A 19,280-nucleotide genomic window follows, 5' to 3' on the forward strand; every position below is an offset into this window, starting at 1 on the left:
GGCGCTTTTGAGCTGAGTCCTGAAGCGAATTCGCTCCAGGACTCAGCTCGAAAGCGCCGAGAGCCAGCGGGGACAAGCCGTTCGCTGGCGCTGGCTGTCGGCGCTTTTGAGCTGAGTCCTGAAGCGAATTCGCTCCAGGACTCAGCTCGAAAGCGCCGAGAGCCAGCGGGGACAAGCCGTTCGCTGGCGCTGGCTGTCGGCGCTTTTGAGCTGAGTCCTGAAGCGAATTCGCTCCAGGACTCAGCTCGAAAGCGCCGAGAGCCAGCGGGGACAAGCCGTTCGCTGGCGCTGGCTGTCGGCGCTTTTGAGCTGAGTCCTGAAGCGAATTCGCTCCAGGACTCAGCTCGAAAGCGCCGAGAGCCAGCGGGGACAAGCCGTTCGCTGGCGCTGGCTGTCGGCGCTTTTGAGCTGAGTCCTGAAGCGAATTCGCTCCAGGACTCAGCTCGAAAGCGCCGAGAGCCAGCGCCAGCGAACGGCTTGTCTTCTAGAATTGGTAAAAATAATTTTTAATGAAAGACTAAAACCAAAGAACTAGGTCCATGGTGTTATTTGGCATGCCGAAAATTACTGTCATTAATCTAACAGTAATGCAGCCTGCCTTAATTATAAAAAGACAGTAATCTTTTTATTGAGCGGTCAGCATCAGCTCTTTCAAAAGTCCAGATGTTTCTCCTCTTACTCTTCATATACATTTATTTCATGAAATAATGATACAACTGTCCTTACTGAAGGAAATGAACTATTTTCCCCTGATGCTTTTCCAATCTGTTCTATGATATAGCTTATAATACATTTGTTATGTAAATCTTGAATTTTTCAGTGTATTCACTGAATATACAATGTACAATCCGAGGTGGCGCAGTGGGTAGAGTGCGGGACTGCAGGCCACTAAAGCTGACTGCTAGATCTGCAGGTCAGTGGTTCAAATCTCATCACCGGCTCAAGGCTGACTCAGCCTTCCATCCTTCCGAGGTGGGTAAAATGAGGACCTGGATTATGGGGCCAATATGCTGGCTCTATTAAAAAGTTCTATTGCTAACATGTTGTAAGCCGCTTTGAGTCTAAGGAGAAGGGCAGCATAAAAAAATAAAAAAAATTAAAAAAAATGTACATATGTACATATGTACATTGTACATATACAAACTAAAGACTTGAAAGTCTAGTAAAAGAAAAATTAACACTTGCAAAGATTTCACCAAATGAGAAGAATGGCTAATAATTATTAATATATCAGCTCAAAATTTTCAACCACAATTGTAATGAAACAAAATTATGTACAGCAATTCCCATTTTATGTACTAAAAATACATTTCACACATATCAAATTTTAAATATTTTTATTTTGTAAAAAATAAATAGTTTATAACACAGAGACCGTGAAGATGTTACAAAAGCAAACTTACAGTTATGGTATTTACAATTTACAATGGTAAATACAATTGTGGTATTTAACAGATTTAACAGTACAAGGAAATGGTGCTATTTTCAAATATATCATACAGAAAATATAAGAATGCACTTTAGTAAAATACAGGCTATATTTTGACATAACACAAAGACAACTAAAAAAACAAACAACATAATTTAGTAAGGTGTATACAGATTAGTCAGCCAAAAGAAATGTATTTATCACACTTGTTTTCTACTTCTACCATATTTTTTTAGATGACTCATAAAGTTAATATCTTACAACAACTGTTGCAAATGGACAACAATTCTAGTAACTTCAAGCATTACTTAATAGTGTGACAGGCACCTTTCATTATTACACTAGTGTAAGTCTGAAGCTTATATTCAGATTTAAATTATTTATTTATTCAATTTTTATGCTGCCCTTCTCCTTAGACTCACCAAATTATCTGGACTAAACTATAAAAGGATACCAGAAAAGAATCCTCATTAAAATAATTACATGGTACAGATCAAAATAATATCAAAGAATATATTGTTCTAATCTTGCAATCCAAATGATCAATTGCTGTTTAGATATAACAATTATTTTGGCGCTGCGTCCAAAGAATCTCAGAATTAGTACTTACAAAATTCAACAACTCTTGCCATATTCAGAAGTTAGAAACATAGAAACATGGAAGACTGATGGCAGAAAACCCAAAGACGGCAGTCTGCCCTAGTACTATTTCCTGTATTTTATTTTAGGATGAATATATGTTTATCCCAGGCATGTTTAAATTCAGTTACTGTGGGTTTACCAACTACATCTGCTGGAAGTTTGTTCCAAGCATCTACTACTCTTTCAGTAAAATAATATTTTCTCATGTTGCTTTTGATCTTCCCCCAACTAACCTTAGATTGTGCCCCCTTGTTTTTATGTTCGCTCTCCTATTAAAAACACTTCCCTCCTGAACCTTATTTAACCCTTTCACATATTTAAATGTTTTGAACATGTCTCCCCTTTCCCTTCAGACTATGCAGATTGAGTTCATTAAGTCTTTCTGGGGTGGGGCCATGGTGGAGCGGAGCTAAGGAGCACCGAAGGGCAACATGGATGAGCGCAGACTGCGTTGCATTAGGTTGATTCCCCACGATCGGGCGAAGAAGAAGCCAGTGTTTTGCAGATGGCCCAGAGCCATGGTGGCCTCACAGATCAGCGAGGGAGAACAAGTGAAAAGCGGTGCTTTACTAGCGGAATCGGGAGAAAAGCAGCCGGTGGCAGAGACGCAAATGAGAGTGGATGGTCCGAAAGGCTCCTGAGAGAGAGACGGTGAGGGGAGGCTCTGGAAAGGATGGAACGGCGGCGCTGAACGGAGAAGAGGTCAGAGCAGAAGGAGCAGTATACACAAACACGCAGGAAGAAAGGCTGTCTCATTCCTGTGAAAGGGGTCTTGGTTTGAAATTGTTGTGGAATTTTTGATGTTTAAAGGTCCCCTGAAGTGAAAATCATAAGAAAAAAAGAAGACAGGCAATTTTCTAACCTGTGCTGAAATAACTATTTGCTTAATTGCCTGGATCTGTGTCAGTTTGGTGGTGATCGATAATAAACTGGACCTTGTTATTTTGAACTGCGCCAGGGCTGAATGAATTGAATGAACTGAGTGAACTGATTTGACTGGAACTTCTTTCTCTTTTGGATTCTAGTGTGAGCTAAAGGTATACATCTTTACTGTTGGAACTTACAATAATGTTTTGATTTGATGCATGAGATCAGTGAGGATGTGGCCGTGAACTTCACAGAGGAGAAAGAGACATTCCTGGATTGGGATCCACCAACTTTGGCCATGACTCCGTTCCAGAGAATTTGAAATTGTGGCCTGGAAGGAGAAGCAGCTTTCTGCACAGAGCCAATCAATTAAGGAAACACCAAATTGATCATCAGTGAAGATCATACCTGGCCTTGAGGCAGAGACCTCTTTATTTTACCTTTAAGGGAATAAAAGATTGTAACCAAAGATTTACCTGCAAACCTGCAGGCGTCTCTCTAACATCTAGAAGAGGCTATCTTATCCAGGACTCGGACATTCCCCCAAGGGACATTGAACAATTTAACAACCCAGAATTTAGCAATTAAGAACTTGATATTACTTTGCTGCTGGTCTAATCTGTTTTTTATTAATTGAATTGTCTCCTATGTTTTATATATTTTAATGCTAGGTTTTTAAATAATTAATTAATATGTTATTTTAATTAAATTATTGATGGGGTTTTTAATTGACAGATAATTGGGGGGGTGAAATAATGTATGGTATGAATGATTAGTATGGGTGGGATGGGTGGGGTAGGTGGGATGATCGAAGGGCATGGGGTGAGGTATCATCAGTAGCTGATGATACCCGGCTGTACATCTCCACACCATGTCCAGTCAGGGAAGCAGTGGAAGTGATGTGCCGGTGCCTGGAGGCTGTTGGGGTCTGGATGGGTGTCAACACACTCACTCAACTCTGATAAGATGGAGTGGCTGTGGGTCTTGCCTCCCAAGGACAATTCCATCTGTTTAAAAACTAGGGTTAAAAAACAGGGGGCATGAATTTAAATTACAAGCCTTTGCCAACGACTTAGCCTTTACTATTGAAAACCCACTACATAAGGGCCCAAAACTATTGGAGGAATTAAATAGATATGGACAGCAGGATTTAAAATCAATAAACAAAAACCTAAAGTCATTACTAAGAATATGATAACCAAACACAATGAATTTTTAGCAAATAAATTAGAATTGTAAATTGTCGACAAAGTTAAATACCTAGGAATAATTTTATCTGCCAAGTGTACTACTATCAAAGAAGATAATTATGCAGTTTTATTAAATAAAATAAAGATACAACTAGAGAAATGGACTAAACTCCACATCTCATTACTCGGAAGAATAGCCACTATCAAAATGTCAATATTACCAAAACTACTGTATTTCTTCCAGACAATACCAATAAGATTAGACAAAACATTTTTTTAATTTTTTTTAGAAAAAATGGTGTCCAAAGGTAAAGGAAGGTAAAAAACCCAGAATTAAATGGAAATGGATGCAAGACAACAGAAAACAGAGTGGACTGGGATTACCATATTTTGAATCATACTATCAGGCCTCTGTGTTAGTATGGTTCAAAGAATGGGCGCAATTAAAAAATATGAGACTTCTGGCACTTGAAGGGCACGATCTCCAGACTGGGTGGCAGTTTTATTTGGAATGAAAAAATTCAGACACATTCATATTTTAAAAATCATAAAGTTAGACGACCACTATTAGAAATATGGAGTAAAATTAAGAAACAATACTATACAGAAATAACTCTTTGATTTTCAAGTATGGAAGCTACAATGCACCCGAATACAAGAGATTTAGAGAAAATGGTCAAATACTCACAAGTGTTAGATAAAGAATTGAATTTGAAATCAACTGTACAATTGTAGGAAGAGGGAGTACAACTAGACTCATGTCCATATACAGTAGTACCTCTAGACACGAGCTGCTCCACATGCGAGTATTCCAAGTTACGAGCTGAGACGCGAGCAAAATTTCTGTTCGACACCCGAGCTCAAATTCGGGATACGAGCCGAGCGTCCGCTAGGTGGGAGCGTCCGCTAGGTGGCGCAATAATTCAATTTTTTTTCCAGTTATCTCGGCGCGAAAAGCCAAATCTAAATGCATTGGTTCGAGATACGAATTGATCGACATACGAGGTCGGCTCTGGCACGAATTAAACTCGTATGTCGAGATACCACTGTATTCAAATCAAATCCAGAATCCAATCCGACAATAAGAAATATGGAATACAGAATCAAGATTAGTATTAGATAAAATCCTATTAGGCCTGAGGTAAAAAGCTGTTGTGGTTAGCTCTGGCCCAGCTCCTGCCCCAAGGACTGTGGATGTGGGGGAGATATCCACATGCTGCAGGCCTGTTTTGCCCCCGGTGGAATCTGCTGATGAAGACTCCTCTGACCAAGAAGACATGAGTGACAGGGAGGAGGAGAGTAGGGCAGACAGCTCAGAAGGAGATCTATTATCTAGCTCCTCCTTGAATTCAGAACAAGAGTTAATGATACAGTCACGCATGCGGAGAGCGATGCATAGGCAACAACAACTGAGAGATTATTATCAAAGAAAATGAGGCCACCTGTGGTTGGGTGGGGCTGTGGTAATTAGTGAGGCTGCTATAAATAGCAGCCTGTGGGTTTGGCCATTGTGGAGGATTATCTGATCGTTGTGTTTCCTGACTGCTTTACTGACTTTGACCTTTTGTGTACTGATTTTTCCCCGCTTTGAAACTAAACCAGGGCAAAGTGTGTTTCACTTTGTGAAAGAAGGACTGTGAATTGCCTCACAGCTGCAAGCGAAGTATCACAGAACTGATAAGGGACTTGCACAAATTTACCAGTTTGTCTGGAGACGAGTGCTCTTTGCTATACCAAAAGAGGGCTTGGTTTAAGTGAATTTTCATTATAAAGAACATTGTTTTGAATTTTAAAACGCGTGTGTGTGTCTGAAATTTGTACCTGTGAATTTTTGGGAGGAGTCTACCGGAGAGCCCGACAGAACAAAAGCGATTGCAAATATATATAAATTATTAATAGAATATAAAAACATAGAGGAAATAGTTAGAGAAAATATGATTGGTTGGGCAAAGAATATTGGACATATCATACATCTAGATCAATGGGGATCTTCATATAAAGAAAATATAATAAAAATGTTTTATAGATGGCACTTACCACCAGCTAGATTAGCAAAAATGTACACAAATCTTAAACCGAACTGTTGGAGATGTGGTGAGAAAAATGGTACATACTTCCACATGTGGTGGACGTGCCCCTTAATTAGAAAAAAATGGTGTAAAATACAAAACTGGATAAAAGAAATATTAAAAATAAAATTAGAAAGGAAACCGGAAATATTTTTACTCAGCATTATTGATAAAGCAATGAAGAAAGAACATTTACTACCTGATACAACACCTGATAACTGCAACAAGAATATGCATAGCACAGTATTGGAAAAATGAATTGATACCCAAAGAAAGAAATTTGATTAAAACAATCCTAGACTGTGCGGAAGCTGGTAAATTGACACTGGAGCTCAAGGACCAGGAAAACACAAGATTTTATGAGGTGTGGAAAGAATTTTATATATGTAGATTGTTTTGAGTTCGGGTTTTGCCCTGTGTAATATTTTGAGTGTCTATGCGACGTTTCGGTGAAATCACATTCACCATCATCAGGCTGAAGTTGTAAGCTTCGTGCTGCTATAAATATATGGTTAAATTTTATATATGGTTGAACAAAAGAGGGAACAAAAAGATTGCTGCAACAGAAGGGAATGAATAAGGTTAATAGAACTTTGTAAGATATAAAAAGAATAATATTAGATTAAATTAGGATTTTAGTAATATCAGATTAGATGTACATTTGAACGTTGAATGCTCAAAATCAGAAAAGTGGCCATACTTTAGGCCGAACAATTCACTGCTGGTTATATACACCATATGAGACGTAAATGAGGCTGTCGGAGAGACAGCCGGGGGGCAGGGGGGGGGGGCTATGTAAAGTTTTGTCTTTGTATTGTTGTGTATATGTATATATTTCAAATAGAAATTTTTTTTTTTTTAAAGTATTTCCTGATAAGTTTTATGCTTAAGACCTTCCATCATTTTTGTAGCCTGTCTTTGGACCTGTTCAATTTTATCACTATCTTTTTGTAGGTGAGGTCTCAGAACACAGTATTCCAAATGTGGTCTCACCAACGCTCTATACAGAGGGATCACAATCTCTCTCTTCCTGCCTGTTACACCTCTAGCTATGCAGCCAATCATTCTACTTGCTTTCCCTATCCGCCTGACCGCACTGTTCACCCATTTTGAGACTGTCAGAAATAACTACCCCTAAATCCTTCTCTTCTGAAGTTTTTGCTAACACAGAATTGCCAATACAATAGTCAGATTAAGTTAAACCTACAAATGCAATAGTCTCTCTGTGTGTATATACATATATATATAAAACCCTTCCCTGGTACAAGCTGATACAAGAGGTGAGCCTGTAGTCTAGAGGCTGAAGCCACTGACATACAAGGCAGAGCCCAAGGTTCAAATCCCAGTATGGGTGTGGCTGCCTGATAGGGCAAATAAGCCTGAAATAGATCTATAATAGTCTCCCTTCCTTTTCATTATCAGCAAAAATATGTTACACATACACACACATGCACACACATATATATATGAGAGAGAGAGAGAGAGAGAGAGAGAGAGAGAGAGAGAGAGAGAGAGAGAGAGAGAAATACATAAATGTATAACAAATGCATTAGAACTGACCATTTAACAGCCAACATTATTGGAAAAATAATACTGTCCATGCTTAACATGTAAATTAAAATACAATCAATTTAAACCTTCACATTTTCAGATATCCCCAAATAAAAAATGCTGCAAATATTTAAGCATCTGAATATTTTATATTTCCACTGTCAATTTCACTTGACACTTTTGATAAACCGACAAATAATTGATATTTATCCACTATAAGTCTAACAAATATATACAGTATAAGTCTGACAAAAGTAGTACTGTTATCTGAAATTCAATATATCATCCCGTTTTAGCATTTTACCTCTAATATTGTTAAGTTTACCCCACTCATAAAATATTGCAAACTAGTACTATATTGTCATTTATCAGCCTTTCATCCTTCCGGGTGAGGACAGATTATTAATGGCAATATGCCAACTCTGTAAACCACTTAGGAAGGGCTTAAAGCACTATGAAGCAGTATAAGTGCTATTGCTATTGGGGAGATTTTTTGTAAAGAAATAATTTCATAATTCAATAGAACAATTAAACAATTAAAAGGACAAATGCACGAATATTCTTGTTTCATTATGCTCACAGAATGGGCTGTTCCTTACTCTTTCTGTTGTAATTGCTGCATACAGAAATAGTTTTTCTAAACTTTTCATATTTTATGTATATTCAGTTGCACATTACAATTCAATATATCTGCCTCATTGAGTGCAGTGTTTATTAAAAGTCCCACTGTGGGAAATTCTTATTTACAGAAGTAGCTGAATTAGTTGCAGGATTATCATATCAGTGCTCTTTTAAGATCATATTTTTATGAAAATTAATTACCGTAAGAAGTAAAAGCTATATAAATTTGTGTATTTTTCAGATGTTAGAGAATCATTGCACAGTAATATGTAGTAAAAACATTGATTATGCAATTAGTGCACATTTAAAATATATTAAATACCATTAAAGTTGTACTGCAAGTGATTATTATCAATGTTCTGACATCCTCAGCACTTCAGAAATTCAAAACTTCATTCCACTAAAAGCTGTACACTATCAGTCTGTTTCTGTGGTTGCTGCTGGTGGTCATATTTCCTTGCTAGAAAATAAATATATTTAGATATTAGGTTGCAATCCGAATGTATTGCAGAAAGCGATCCACATAGAAAAACATGCAATCTTTTTAAATCTTCCGGAAAGGGATAAAATAGCAGCATACCTATTCTAAGAAAGCTACTTACATTTTAAAAATTGCATTGCTTTAATTTTGTAAACTGGAGTTTGAAAACCAGCTTTCATATAAATATAGATAGAAAATAGACCAAAGTATCTTATATTAAGTGATCATATCCTTAAATCGTTCTGCTTATAATAGAAAAAATATTTCTAGACCTTCCTTATACAGAAGTCAAAACTTCCAATTAATTGTTTAGGGCTTGGCTTTATACAAATCTTACTTAACCAAATAATAGAATTAGGAAGGAACTTTCAAATCCTCTAAACCAGGGATAGGCAAAGTTGCCTCTTCTATGACAAGTGGACTTCAACTCCCAGAATTTCCGAGTTAGCGTGATTGACTCAGGAATTCTGGGAGTTGAAGTCCACAAGTCATAGAAGAGCCAACTTTGCCTACCCTGGTTCTAAGCCAACTCCCCGCTCAAGCAGAAGACCCTGTACCATTTCAGACAAATGGTTGTCCAATCTCTTCTTAAAAAACCTTCAGTAATGAAACACCCGCAATTTTTGAAGGCTAGCAGTTTTACTGATTAATTATTCTCACTACTGTATTTAAAAAATTCTCCTTATTTCTAAGTTGGATCTCTCCATCCATTATTTCTTATTCTGCATCCAAGTTTTTTGCAGAATAGGTTGATCTCTTTTTCTTTGTGGCAACCCTTTAGATATTGGAACACTGCTATCAGATTACCTTTAGTCCTTCTTTTCTTTTTTAAAGTTCTTTTCTTTTTTATTTAACATCAGTATCTACATGAACAGTATATTATCTGGGTAGTTCATTTTAAGAAATAATAGTAATAATGTTAATAATATTCATAACCCTGATGGTGATCATATAATAGTAGTATTTGCTTATATATCTTAATAAGCCTTCGGTCCATCATCTCTTATTTTTTACTTTTTTAAACATACATAATAATCTTCATATTTTTAATATTTGTACATAACTATATGTACATAACTATAATAATTTCAATCATATGACAATATATACTGTATAATAACCTTTTCTTTTCATAAGATTCGATACACCCAGTTCCAGCAACTGTTTTTCATATGATTTAGCCTACCGTCCCCTAATATTTGTTCTTCTTCTCTGCTCTCAAAAAAGAATTGACATCTTTTTTATATTGTGATGATCAAAACTGGATACAGTATTCCAAGTGTGTTCTTACTAAAGCTTTACAAAGTGGTATTAACACTTCAGGTGATCTTGATTCTATCCCTCTGTTAATGTTTCAGAGGCTAAAGAAAATGGCCGGCAGCAGCCAGCGACTGGCTGCAATTAAAGGGACTGTGTGCTAGGGTCTTCCCAGGAAATTCCTGTAATTAATTCCTCACCGAAGCTGCAAAGGCCGACTCCACTACAATCCCCCGAGGAAGGGAGGGAGGAGAGAGGAGGGAGGAGGCGAGGGCAATGCAAAAAAAGCAAAAGTAATGAACTTATCTGAGGTTTTTTTATTTTCTGATTTTAGGCAAAGGAAGATATGGAGCTGAGAAGTAGAGGGAAGACATTTAGAAGGCCAAATGAGAGGAGGAGCCACCACATGTCCTGCTGGAAGGAGGACTGAGCGAATTCTGGGGAAGGGGCGGATCCAGCAAGCTCTTTTAAGACTGAAGGCTCGGTCCTGATAGGATAGGACAGCAAGCATACCCACGTGACTGCTGGCCCCGTTCCAGAGTATAAAGAAAGGAAGAGGGATAATTATATATTAATTGCATTAATATAACCGTGCATAATTAATTATGTTATAATGGTTTTATATAAGATTGGCACATGATGATATATATTATGAAATGTGAATTAAATTCTGATGATGATTTAAAAGAGAAGAATGTAGGAAAAAAGAAGGGAAATTATATTAAAGTAGGTGCAATTAATGGAATGTTATAAAATTTGTGTAACCATTATTTTAAAAGGCTTTCCATATAAGGTTTGTAATGGAAATGAAGAGTGATAATTGGACAAATATTAATAGACTAAATTGCATCAACATTATTGTGTATAATTAATCACGACATAAGGTTTTTATATATTACAAAAAGAAAATTAAATTTTGATGATGATTTTAGAAAGGAAGAAGGTAAGTAAATTATATAATAGTAAGTGAAATTATTGGGATATTATAAAAGTTGTATAATTACCATATTATTTTAACATGTTTTTTGTATAATACTTGTATAATTAACAAATTTGATCTAATGTTGAAGAAAATTTCGATAATTAGTGGATTTCTATATACTGGGAAGCTGGCCAACAGATGGATTTATAGGGGAAATGTTAAATTTTGTCTAAATATTGAGGAGGATACCAAAAGTACAAAAAGGATGGGTTTGAAGGGTATCTGTGAAATGAGGTACAAAATAAAATGAATATGCTTGGAAGATGAGCAAAAGTGATTAAACCAGAAAAAAAATGGAAAATTAAATGTAGTAGACCCAAGCAACAAAAAGAGGTAGTAAAGGAGGCAGCTTTATAACAGTAGTAATATACTTTGGGGGAAAATACAATATATGTATAAATATGGGAGGAGGAATATACTGCTCAAAAACATAAACGGAACACTGAAAAAACACACCCTAGATTCGAATGAATGAAATATTCTCATTGAATATTTCATTTGCACCACTATTTCATTTGCAGAACAGCATGTGAAATTGACTGTCAATCAGTGTTGCTTCCTAAGTGGACTGTTTGATTTTACAGAAGTTTGATTTACTTGAAGTTAGATTCTGTTTTTTAAGTGTTCCCTTTATTTTTTTGAGCAGTGTATAAGAGTAGCACCGATGATTAAATGAAGTTAGGGATTTGTATTACCTGTCAGTCAACCAAAAACGAATAATGATTAGGTTTTCTCACAGAAGGGATAAGAGGGAGGAAGAGGAAGTAGAAAAGAAGGGGGAGGAGGGTAGGAAAGAGGGAGAGAAGGGAAATGAAGATAGAAAGTAGAGGGGGGGGGAAGGAGTAATAAGAAATATTGGAGGAAACCAGATGGGTGATAAAAAGTACAAAAGGTACAAAATTAGAATATTTATTGATATATTGGATAGAAATGTATAATTATATATATTTCAATGTTTGGTGGTATATGTATGGAAATGTATGTGGAGATGAAGAAAAAAAAACAAATAAATAAGAATAAATTTAAAAAACCAAACCTGCAGTTTGCCAGCAATTTAAATTCTCAGGGTCCAGCCACTCCTTTCATTTATCTTGGAGGTGTTTGGCATAGAGGTTGCTGATTATAGTTAGTAGACTTACTAGTCTGTAATTAGCAGGGTCATTTCTCTTTCTCTTTTTAAAAATTGAGACAATTGCCAGTCTCAAATCCTCTGGGACATGACCAGTGGAGTCAATATAAGTGAATAGTATTGCCAGGACTGGAATCATCACTCCATATTATTTTTTAATAGTTCAAAAGAAATGAAGTCAGCTCCTGGGATCTTCCTGGTTCTGAGTTGGCCAATAAGAGCTTTAATTTTAGACTTTGACTTTGACCATTCAGATAAATCCTTCATTTTATACCTTATTCTCTAGCTGGAGGGATCTTCATACATTCTCCAAAGTTTCCAGGTTGGAGGAAGTATACGGAAGTCTAACTGGGTATAAATTCTGTCAAGAGTGGCAGGCTATTAGATGGCAGAATAGAGAAGGGTTCTTTCACTTTGCTGCCTTCAAAAAGCTGTTCCCAGGAAGACATTGTGTCATGTGTCTTCTTAAATGCAATTAATTGCTTAAATTGGTTTTTGTGTGAGATGTTTGTTTTATTGCCATTTCCAGCCTGTTTCATGCATTTTATATGCCAAGGTAAAAGTTTTCTACAGTCCTTGTCAAAATTTGGAGGCAATGCAAGGCCTCTTAACTGAGAAGGTAGACTCACATGCTAGTAGTGGCTGTAGCTTATGAAGTAAGTTTTATATAGTTCTAGTAGCTAACCAATTAGCAATTTGTTCCCTCTGTTCTCCTGGGTTATCTATATTATACTAATTATGGTAATGTCATTCTTTTTTCATTTTATATTAATCCAAATGTATTTGAGAAGATTTTCATTATTGTTGTCTTGCATTTCTATAGAAGTGTTATTTTATCTGTCTGTCTGCCGTGCAACTCCACCTCTTCTTTTATTATGTCTGTTTCTTTTGATTAGTTTAAATCCTTTTAGCTGTACATTCCAATCATGGATTTCATCCCACCAAATGTTGCAATGGTAGTGATGTCATGTCTGCCTTTGGTATTAGGAGTTTAAGTTCACCCTATTTGTTCCTCATACTTTGAATATTAGTATACAGGCATCTGAGTCCTTTATGACTGGGTTTATTTTCTACTTCTCCTGATTTGGATCTGAGTTCCTCCTTTTTGAACATTTGGTTGATTTGAGTTTTGCTCCCGGAATTAGCTTCTAAAAATCTGTCTCCTCCACTTCCAATTGGATTCCAAAGATATTATTCCAGGTTCTAGTAAAGTGTAGCCCATCCCCTGCAGAAACCCCTCCAGTAGATATTGTGGACTGTAAGAACCCAAAGTTCTCTTGACAGCCTTATCCCCCAAATGGTTTGTTTCAAAAGTCCTGCACTTTCTCATTAGCTGCCTAACTTTTATAGAGGGTGCAGAAGTAAACACCACCAGACACTAATTTCTTTAATTTTCATGCTTCTTCATAATCTCTTTATATTGTTTTCAAGGTATTTCTGGTGTCATTTCTCCTCACATGAATGGGGTACAGGAAAGGAAAAATAATCTGTGGATTAAATTATTTTAATAAAGCCTCTAGTATTTGATAATTGCTCCTGAGAGACAGTTAATCTCCTTAGACTGATTGTTCTTTCTTTGTTTTTATCACCGTGATCAGAATGCCTTGGAAAACAAAACATTTTATTCCGTACTGTAGGAATGGCACAACTGTTGCAAGTAAATGGCACAACTGTTACAGGGATAAATAGCACTGCATTACTTTACTACCATCACTCATCACTATCAGGGAAGAATTATTTCCAAACAGCCCAATATTCATTAAGCATACACAGAATAAAGATAAATGAAGGAGAAATGAAGACTCCTAGAAAAGAACATGGGTAGGATTCTAACTTGGAGATCTAGATATTTTAACAACTAATAAATTCAGATATTCGCAAAAAGTCTATACCACAGATTTTCAAAAAATATTATTAAAAAAGTACTCTGGTTTTTTTGCACACCAAGGATTTTCTGGGGCCGCACGATGTACAATACTGTGCGTTTTAACTCTCCTCCCCCACCACCCCAGCTGTCCTGCTTCTTTAAATAAAAGCTCCGCTTCCGCCCCAGTCTCCCGATCCCTTCCCTTTAATTCTCAGAGCGTTGGTACGCTCCACATGAAGCCGAGCCTTACTGCCACCTGCCGCCGCAGCAAGTGCAGCAAAGCCCTCAGCTTGCCGCCCTGTTGCCGCTGCGGGTTCTGGGGTAAGTAAAACCAAGAATGGAGGAAGTAGGGGGTGGAAAAAGGGAAGGAAGGGAGCGTCTCTACTTCGCGGAAATTTGACTTGTGTGGGTGGTCTTGGAACGTATCCCCCGCGAAAGTCAAAGGACCACTGCACAGAGGAATTATTGAATCTGTCATCTGCACCTCTATAACTATCTGGTTTGGCTCTGCAACCAAACAAGACAAACATAGACTTCAACGGATTAGAACTGCAGAAAAAACAATTGCTACCAACCTGCCTTCCATTGAAGATATGTATACTGCACAAGTCAAAAAGAGGGCTGTGAAAATATTTACAGAGCCCTCCCATCCTGGACATAAGCTGTTTCAACTCCTACTGTCAAAATGACACTATAGAACACTGCACATCACAAAAACTAGACACAAGAACAGCTTTTCCCCGAATGCCATCATTCTGCTAAACAAAATTCCCTCAACAGTCAAACTATTTACTAAGTCTGCACTACTCATCTTTCCTATCACCCATCATCACCCACTTATCACTGCATGATTGTACTGTTTTATCCTTACGATTCATATTGATGATTTTCTAATGTGATATGATTGCTTATTTATACCTATGACTATGATTAAATATTGTACTTTGATTCATCATGAATTTATCTTTTCTTTTATGAACACTGAGAGCATATGCACCAAGACAAATTCAATGTGTGTCTAATCACACCTGCCAATAAAGAATTCTATTCTTTCAATTGAGTATCAATTTTTTAAAAATGGGTTCTATAGCTTATCCAAACCTTAATAGTGTCAAAGTAAATATATTTTACTTACCAATAGAATACATCTCTAATTGCTGCCGAAGACGAACTTTTTTCATGCTGTCATAAAAATTGGGTTCAGGTGGCATTTCTACAGTTGGAGGTAATGTAAAAATCCTCATAATCTTCCTTTTATTTCTGAAGCTCAAAGGGAATAGAAAAACATAAACAACACATAAGCAGATATATTTCCCTTAATAGTAAAGGAACTTGTCTTAATTTCAACTTGTCTTAAGTTCTATCACAAAGAAATAGAAATACAATTGGAATTTCAATTAGAAGAGGCACTGATTATCTCCAATTTCTTGAGAAAGCAAGCATTACTATTACTGAAAAATGTAACTACAGAAATTAGGCTATTAATATTCAAATGTCACTTGAAAGGCTTCCTGCTCACTGCATTCTAACACCCATTATTCCATGCAAAAGCCACTAACAATTATGTCCTATGAAGAACCTTGTATGTTCTCCTAAATGTGAAATGCATAGTATTTCGATGTTGTACTCAGCATGGACACGAAAGTCAGTCTAAATTAACTGTTATCAGCTTGTACAGATCCTTCAAGTAGTGTCTTACTTCCTGCAAAGTTTTACAATTATAGCAAAGTGCTATGCCTACTTCTTTGGCTGATACTTAAATAGCTAGTACAGAGAATTCTCAAAAGGAAGTTTGAGAAACTGAGTCTTTAAACGAAGAACTATCCAGTTCAAAATATCATATGTCCAAAACTGTCTTTTCATGCATGATTTATTCTTTCTTCTAATATCAAGTGAGGGATCAATATTAATTAGATTTTATCAGACTGCAAAAAGATAGGATATGTGAAATATTTTGAAAATCTGGCAGAAATCAATATTTAAAAGCTAATTATTTCATATTCTTGCCATTCTGCTTGCAGTTGTTACTGTTATTCATAAAAGTATATATTGTTTCTTTCAAAGAGATTTATTTTAGCACAATAATGATGAGTTTTTATTTCTATTTTTATTTTTAATATTAGCTAAACCACACCTACCCTGGCCTAATTAACTACTGGGGGGGAAAAAAGAAAAATGCAAAACTCTAAACCCTTAAGCACTATAAATTATTCAACTAGTTGAAAAAAGTCAGACAATACTCATAATAAACATTTATTTTGAACATTTCTATGTAGATTCTCAGTCATACAGGTCATTGTTGACCCAAAGGTATTTCAGAAGAACTGAAAAAGCTTCTTGGATGAGAAACAACACATTTTCAAGCCAAAACAAAGAAAGTCTAGTTGCCTTTTGAAAAAGCACTTTGGGACATTTATTTGAACAACAAATTGTGCCAAAGAATGCCTTCATTTTCTTTATATTATTATTATGATATCTTCTGTTCATTAAATATGAAACTCAATCAACGGAATATTTTAATAAGTGTCACAAATACTACTATGGCTGATAGGTTTGCTGCTAGTATCCTAGGTATCAACCAAGTTTCTTCTTAAAATATATGTTGTTCCGAGTTGCAGTTTTCTGCAGTTCCTTTGATGTTATTGCAGGAAGATGAAATTTCTTGATGTGTTTTGTTAAATTCTTGGGCATGGTGCCCTGATGACAATGAATATCACTGTTACATGTTTCATCCATAGCTGTGTAGTTTCGATGGCCAGGTTGCAATATTTTGTAATTTTTTCCAGTTCTTTTTCTTCAACTCTGGCATCTCTTCTACAGCAATATCAATAAACTGTACTCTTCAGCTTTTGACAACCATATCTGGTGTGTTATGTTCCAAATGATGATCTGTCTGTATTCGAGATGATCTTCACCATCTCATTTTCAGTGTCTTTTTCCACTTTATGCTCCCATGACTTTTTGGATATGTCATATTTTTTACATAATGACCAGTGGACTAATTTAGCAACTCAATCACATCTAACTTTGTAATCAGTTTGAGTAATTTTGCTGCAATCACATATTAAGTGGGAAACAATTTCAACTTTGTCGTTGCAAAGTCAGCAGTTTGGATTGTCAGTGGATTTTTGTACCTTTACTTTCATGGCATTAGTTTGTAGTGTTTATTCTTGAATAGTGAGTATTAAACCTTGTTTCTTTCCTCATGGTTTTCATCTTAAGTCATGCCCATGTAAGATTGTCATCACATTTTCCTTCAGTGTTTTTCAAGTGTTGTCCATACAAAGCTTTGGTTTTCCATCTAATCTGTCATCAGCTGTTTATTTGTTTTTTAATATTCTACATTTTTACAGCCTGCAGCAATTTTTCTGTACTTTCGTTCACATAATCATTCAAACTTTGTTTTTATTCTTCTACAGTTTGATGGATTTGCAATACCCCTCTGCTTCTTATTTTTCTTGGCACATACAATCTGTTGATGTTACTTCATGGATATAAAGAATGGTGCATAGTCAAAGATTTGCACGTTTTCCAGTCCATGTTTTCCAGTTCAGCCAAAGTCTAGTTGACCATTCCAACTGAGTAGTGTATCACTGGAACTGTCCATGTATTAATGAGTTTAATTATATTTCCAGCATTCACCTTTGATTTTAATATTTTGCAGATGTATTCCTTTTGTGTTGATTCTTTTGACTTTTCAATTCAAGATGTTATCTGCTTCCAATATGCTTAGTAAATATGAATTTACTAATTCATTATGTCTCCATTTGCCAGTACTAGTCCTTTTTTTTCATTTTTCCTCACTGCATGGATAATACAGCACATTTTTCAAATCCAAAGTTCATTTTAATGTAAATGCTGACCAGTTTAACTGTGTTGAGTATCAATTTAAGTTCAGTGGGGCTTTTTGCATACATTTTTAAGTAACATTAATGTAGAGTAGATGGTTTATCTTGCCATGTTGGCTTGAAATTTGGTATCCCAGTTTTGTGTTTCTTAGGATTATTGTCAATGGAGCTACAGTACAGAATATCTTTGATCCAGAAGGCAGTTTTGTTGTATTCCATTGGGTTTTCCCACAGTTCTTTCCAATTGTTGTTGTTATTGAAATTATATTTATAACACTGACTCAAACTTAGTCATGAGCAATAAAAATTTAATCATCATCCTCATAAAAATACACTGATAGGAAGTGGTCACTGACTACTACATGGTGAGATGTGAAATGCTGAGAAACAACCAGGATTTTTCCCAAATTAGGCAGGCATAATCTATAAACAAAACATATTTCTTTCCCACATCCTTCCTCCAAATTCCTAAACAAATAAAACCTATTTTATCCACAGAAGTTCCTGTTTTGTTGCCACTTCCAAAGCTGACAGCTTGCCCAGTGACAGTGAGCCCAGAAGCATGGACTCCAAATCTCATGCTAACCAACTGCTGATTCAAAAGACGATACAGTGTATTTGCAAGCCTAACCATATAGCCGGAAAGTTTGTAACGTTATTGCCAGAGCTTTGGCAATATCGTAACTTTCTACTAAGAGCAGGAATCGTCTTGAAAAAGTACCCAACACTCGATAAACCGTGGATTAGAAAGCCGAATCTCCCAATCAGAATTCAGCAAGAAAGGGTTTTCTCTCAGCCTCTGCACCAACAGTGGACAGAAAAGTTTAATTATCTGCCGCATAGACGCTAACGTATTCTTAATCAATATACACATTGGAGTTACAAGAGTCACTTCTTTCCCTGTTGAGATTCCCACCTGCGAGCGTACACCAACAGAGCCAAGCTGGCCAGCACCGCCAGTAAGTAAATGTTGGTGGCTTCGTTCCAAGCCTCGTGTACTGAATAGTCCATGGCGGCTACACCACCGCCATCATTTTCGCCCAGCGCTCGGGCACCGGCCATAGGGAATAGAGGAAATCGCAGACCGTTGATCCCCAAACAGGAAACGGGACGTGACCTCAGATCCTTCAGACGCTTCCAGATCGAAAACAAAGACTTGGAGGGAAGGATGACTCCTACGCACTTGTCAGCTTCCGGGTTGACTTAACGCCGCAAGATTGTGATGAAAGCGAAAGCCGAGCAGCGGGGTTAATATCGGCTCTGCGCAGTTGCGACGTGGATTATCATTTTTTCCCTTTATTCACCCGGATGCCCCACTCCGGGCATCCCAAAGAAGACTCTTTAAAA

At 36.6% G+C, this 19,280-nt stretch overlaps 1 protein-coding gene across 2 annotated transcripts; it reads right to left on the reverse strand.

The window, feature by feature from the left end:
• Positions 1–1,323: 1,323 nt before the first annotated feature.
• Positions 1,324–19,067, reverse strand: SMIM19 (small integral membrane protein 19). 2 transcript variants are annotated; one of them, XM_070726270.1, is made up of 3 exons: positions 18,850–19,067; positions 15,221–15,345; positions 1,324–8,829 (listed from the first exon to the last, which is right to left on the reverse strand). In XM_070726270.1, the coding sequence occupies exons 1-3, from the start codon at positions 18,993–18,995 to the stop codon at positions 8,762–8,764; spliced, it is 339 nt and encodes a 112-aa protein (XP_070582371.1). In that variant the 5' UTR covers positions 18,996–19,067; the 3' UTR covers positions 1,324–8,761. The 2 variants fall into 2 exon arrangements, with proteins under 2 accessions (XP_070582371.1, XP_070582370.1); XM_070726269.1 differs by having other exon boundaries at positions 15,221–15,351.
• Between the last annotated feature and the right edge of the window lie 213 nt (positions 19,068–19,280).

Source organism: Erythrolamprus reginae, chromosome Z, assembly GCF_031021105.1.
Source record: "Erythrolamprus reginae isolate rEryReg1 chromosome Z, rEryReg1.hap1, whole genome shotgun sequence".
NCBI classification, from domain to species: domain Eukaryota; kingdom Metazoa; phylum Chordata; class Lepidosauria; order Squamata; family Dipsadidae; genus Erythrolamprus; species Erythrolamprus reginae.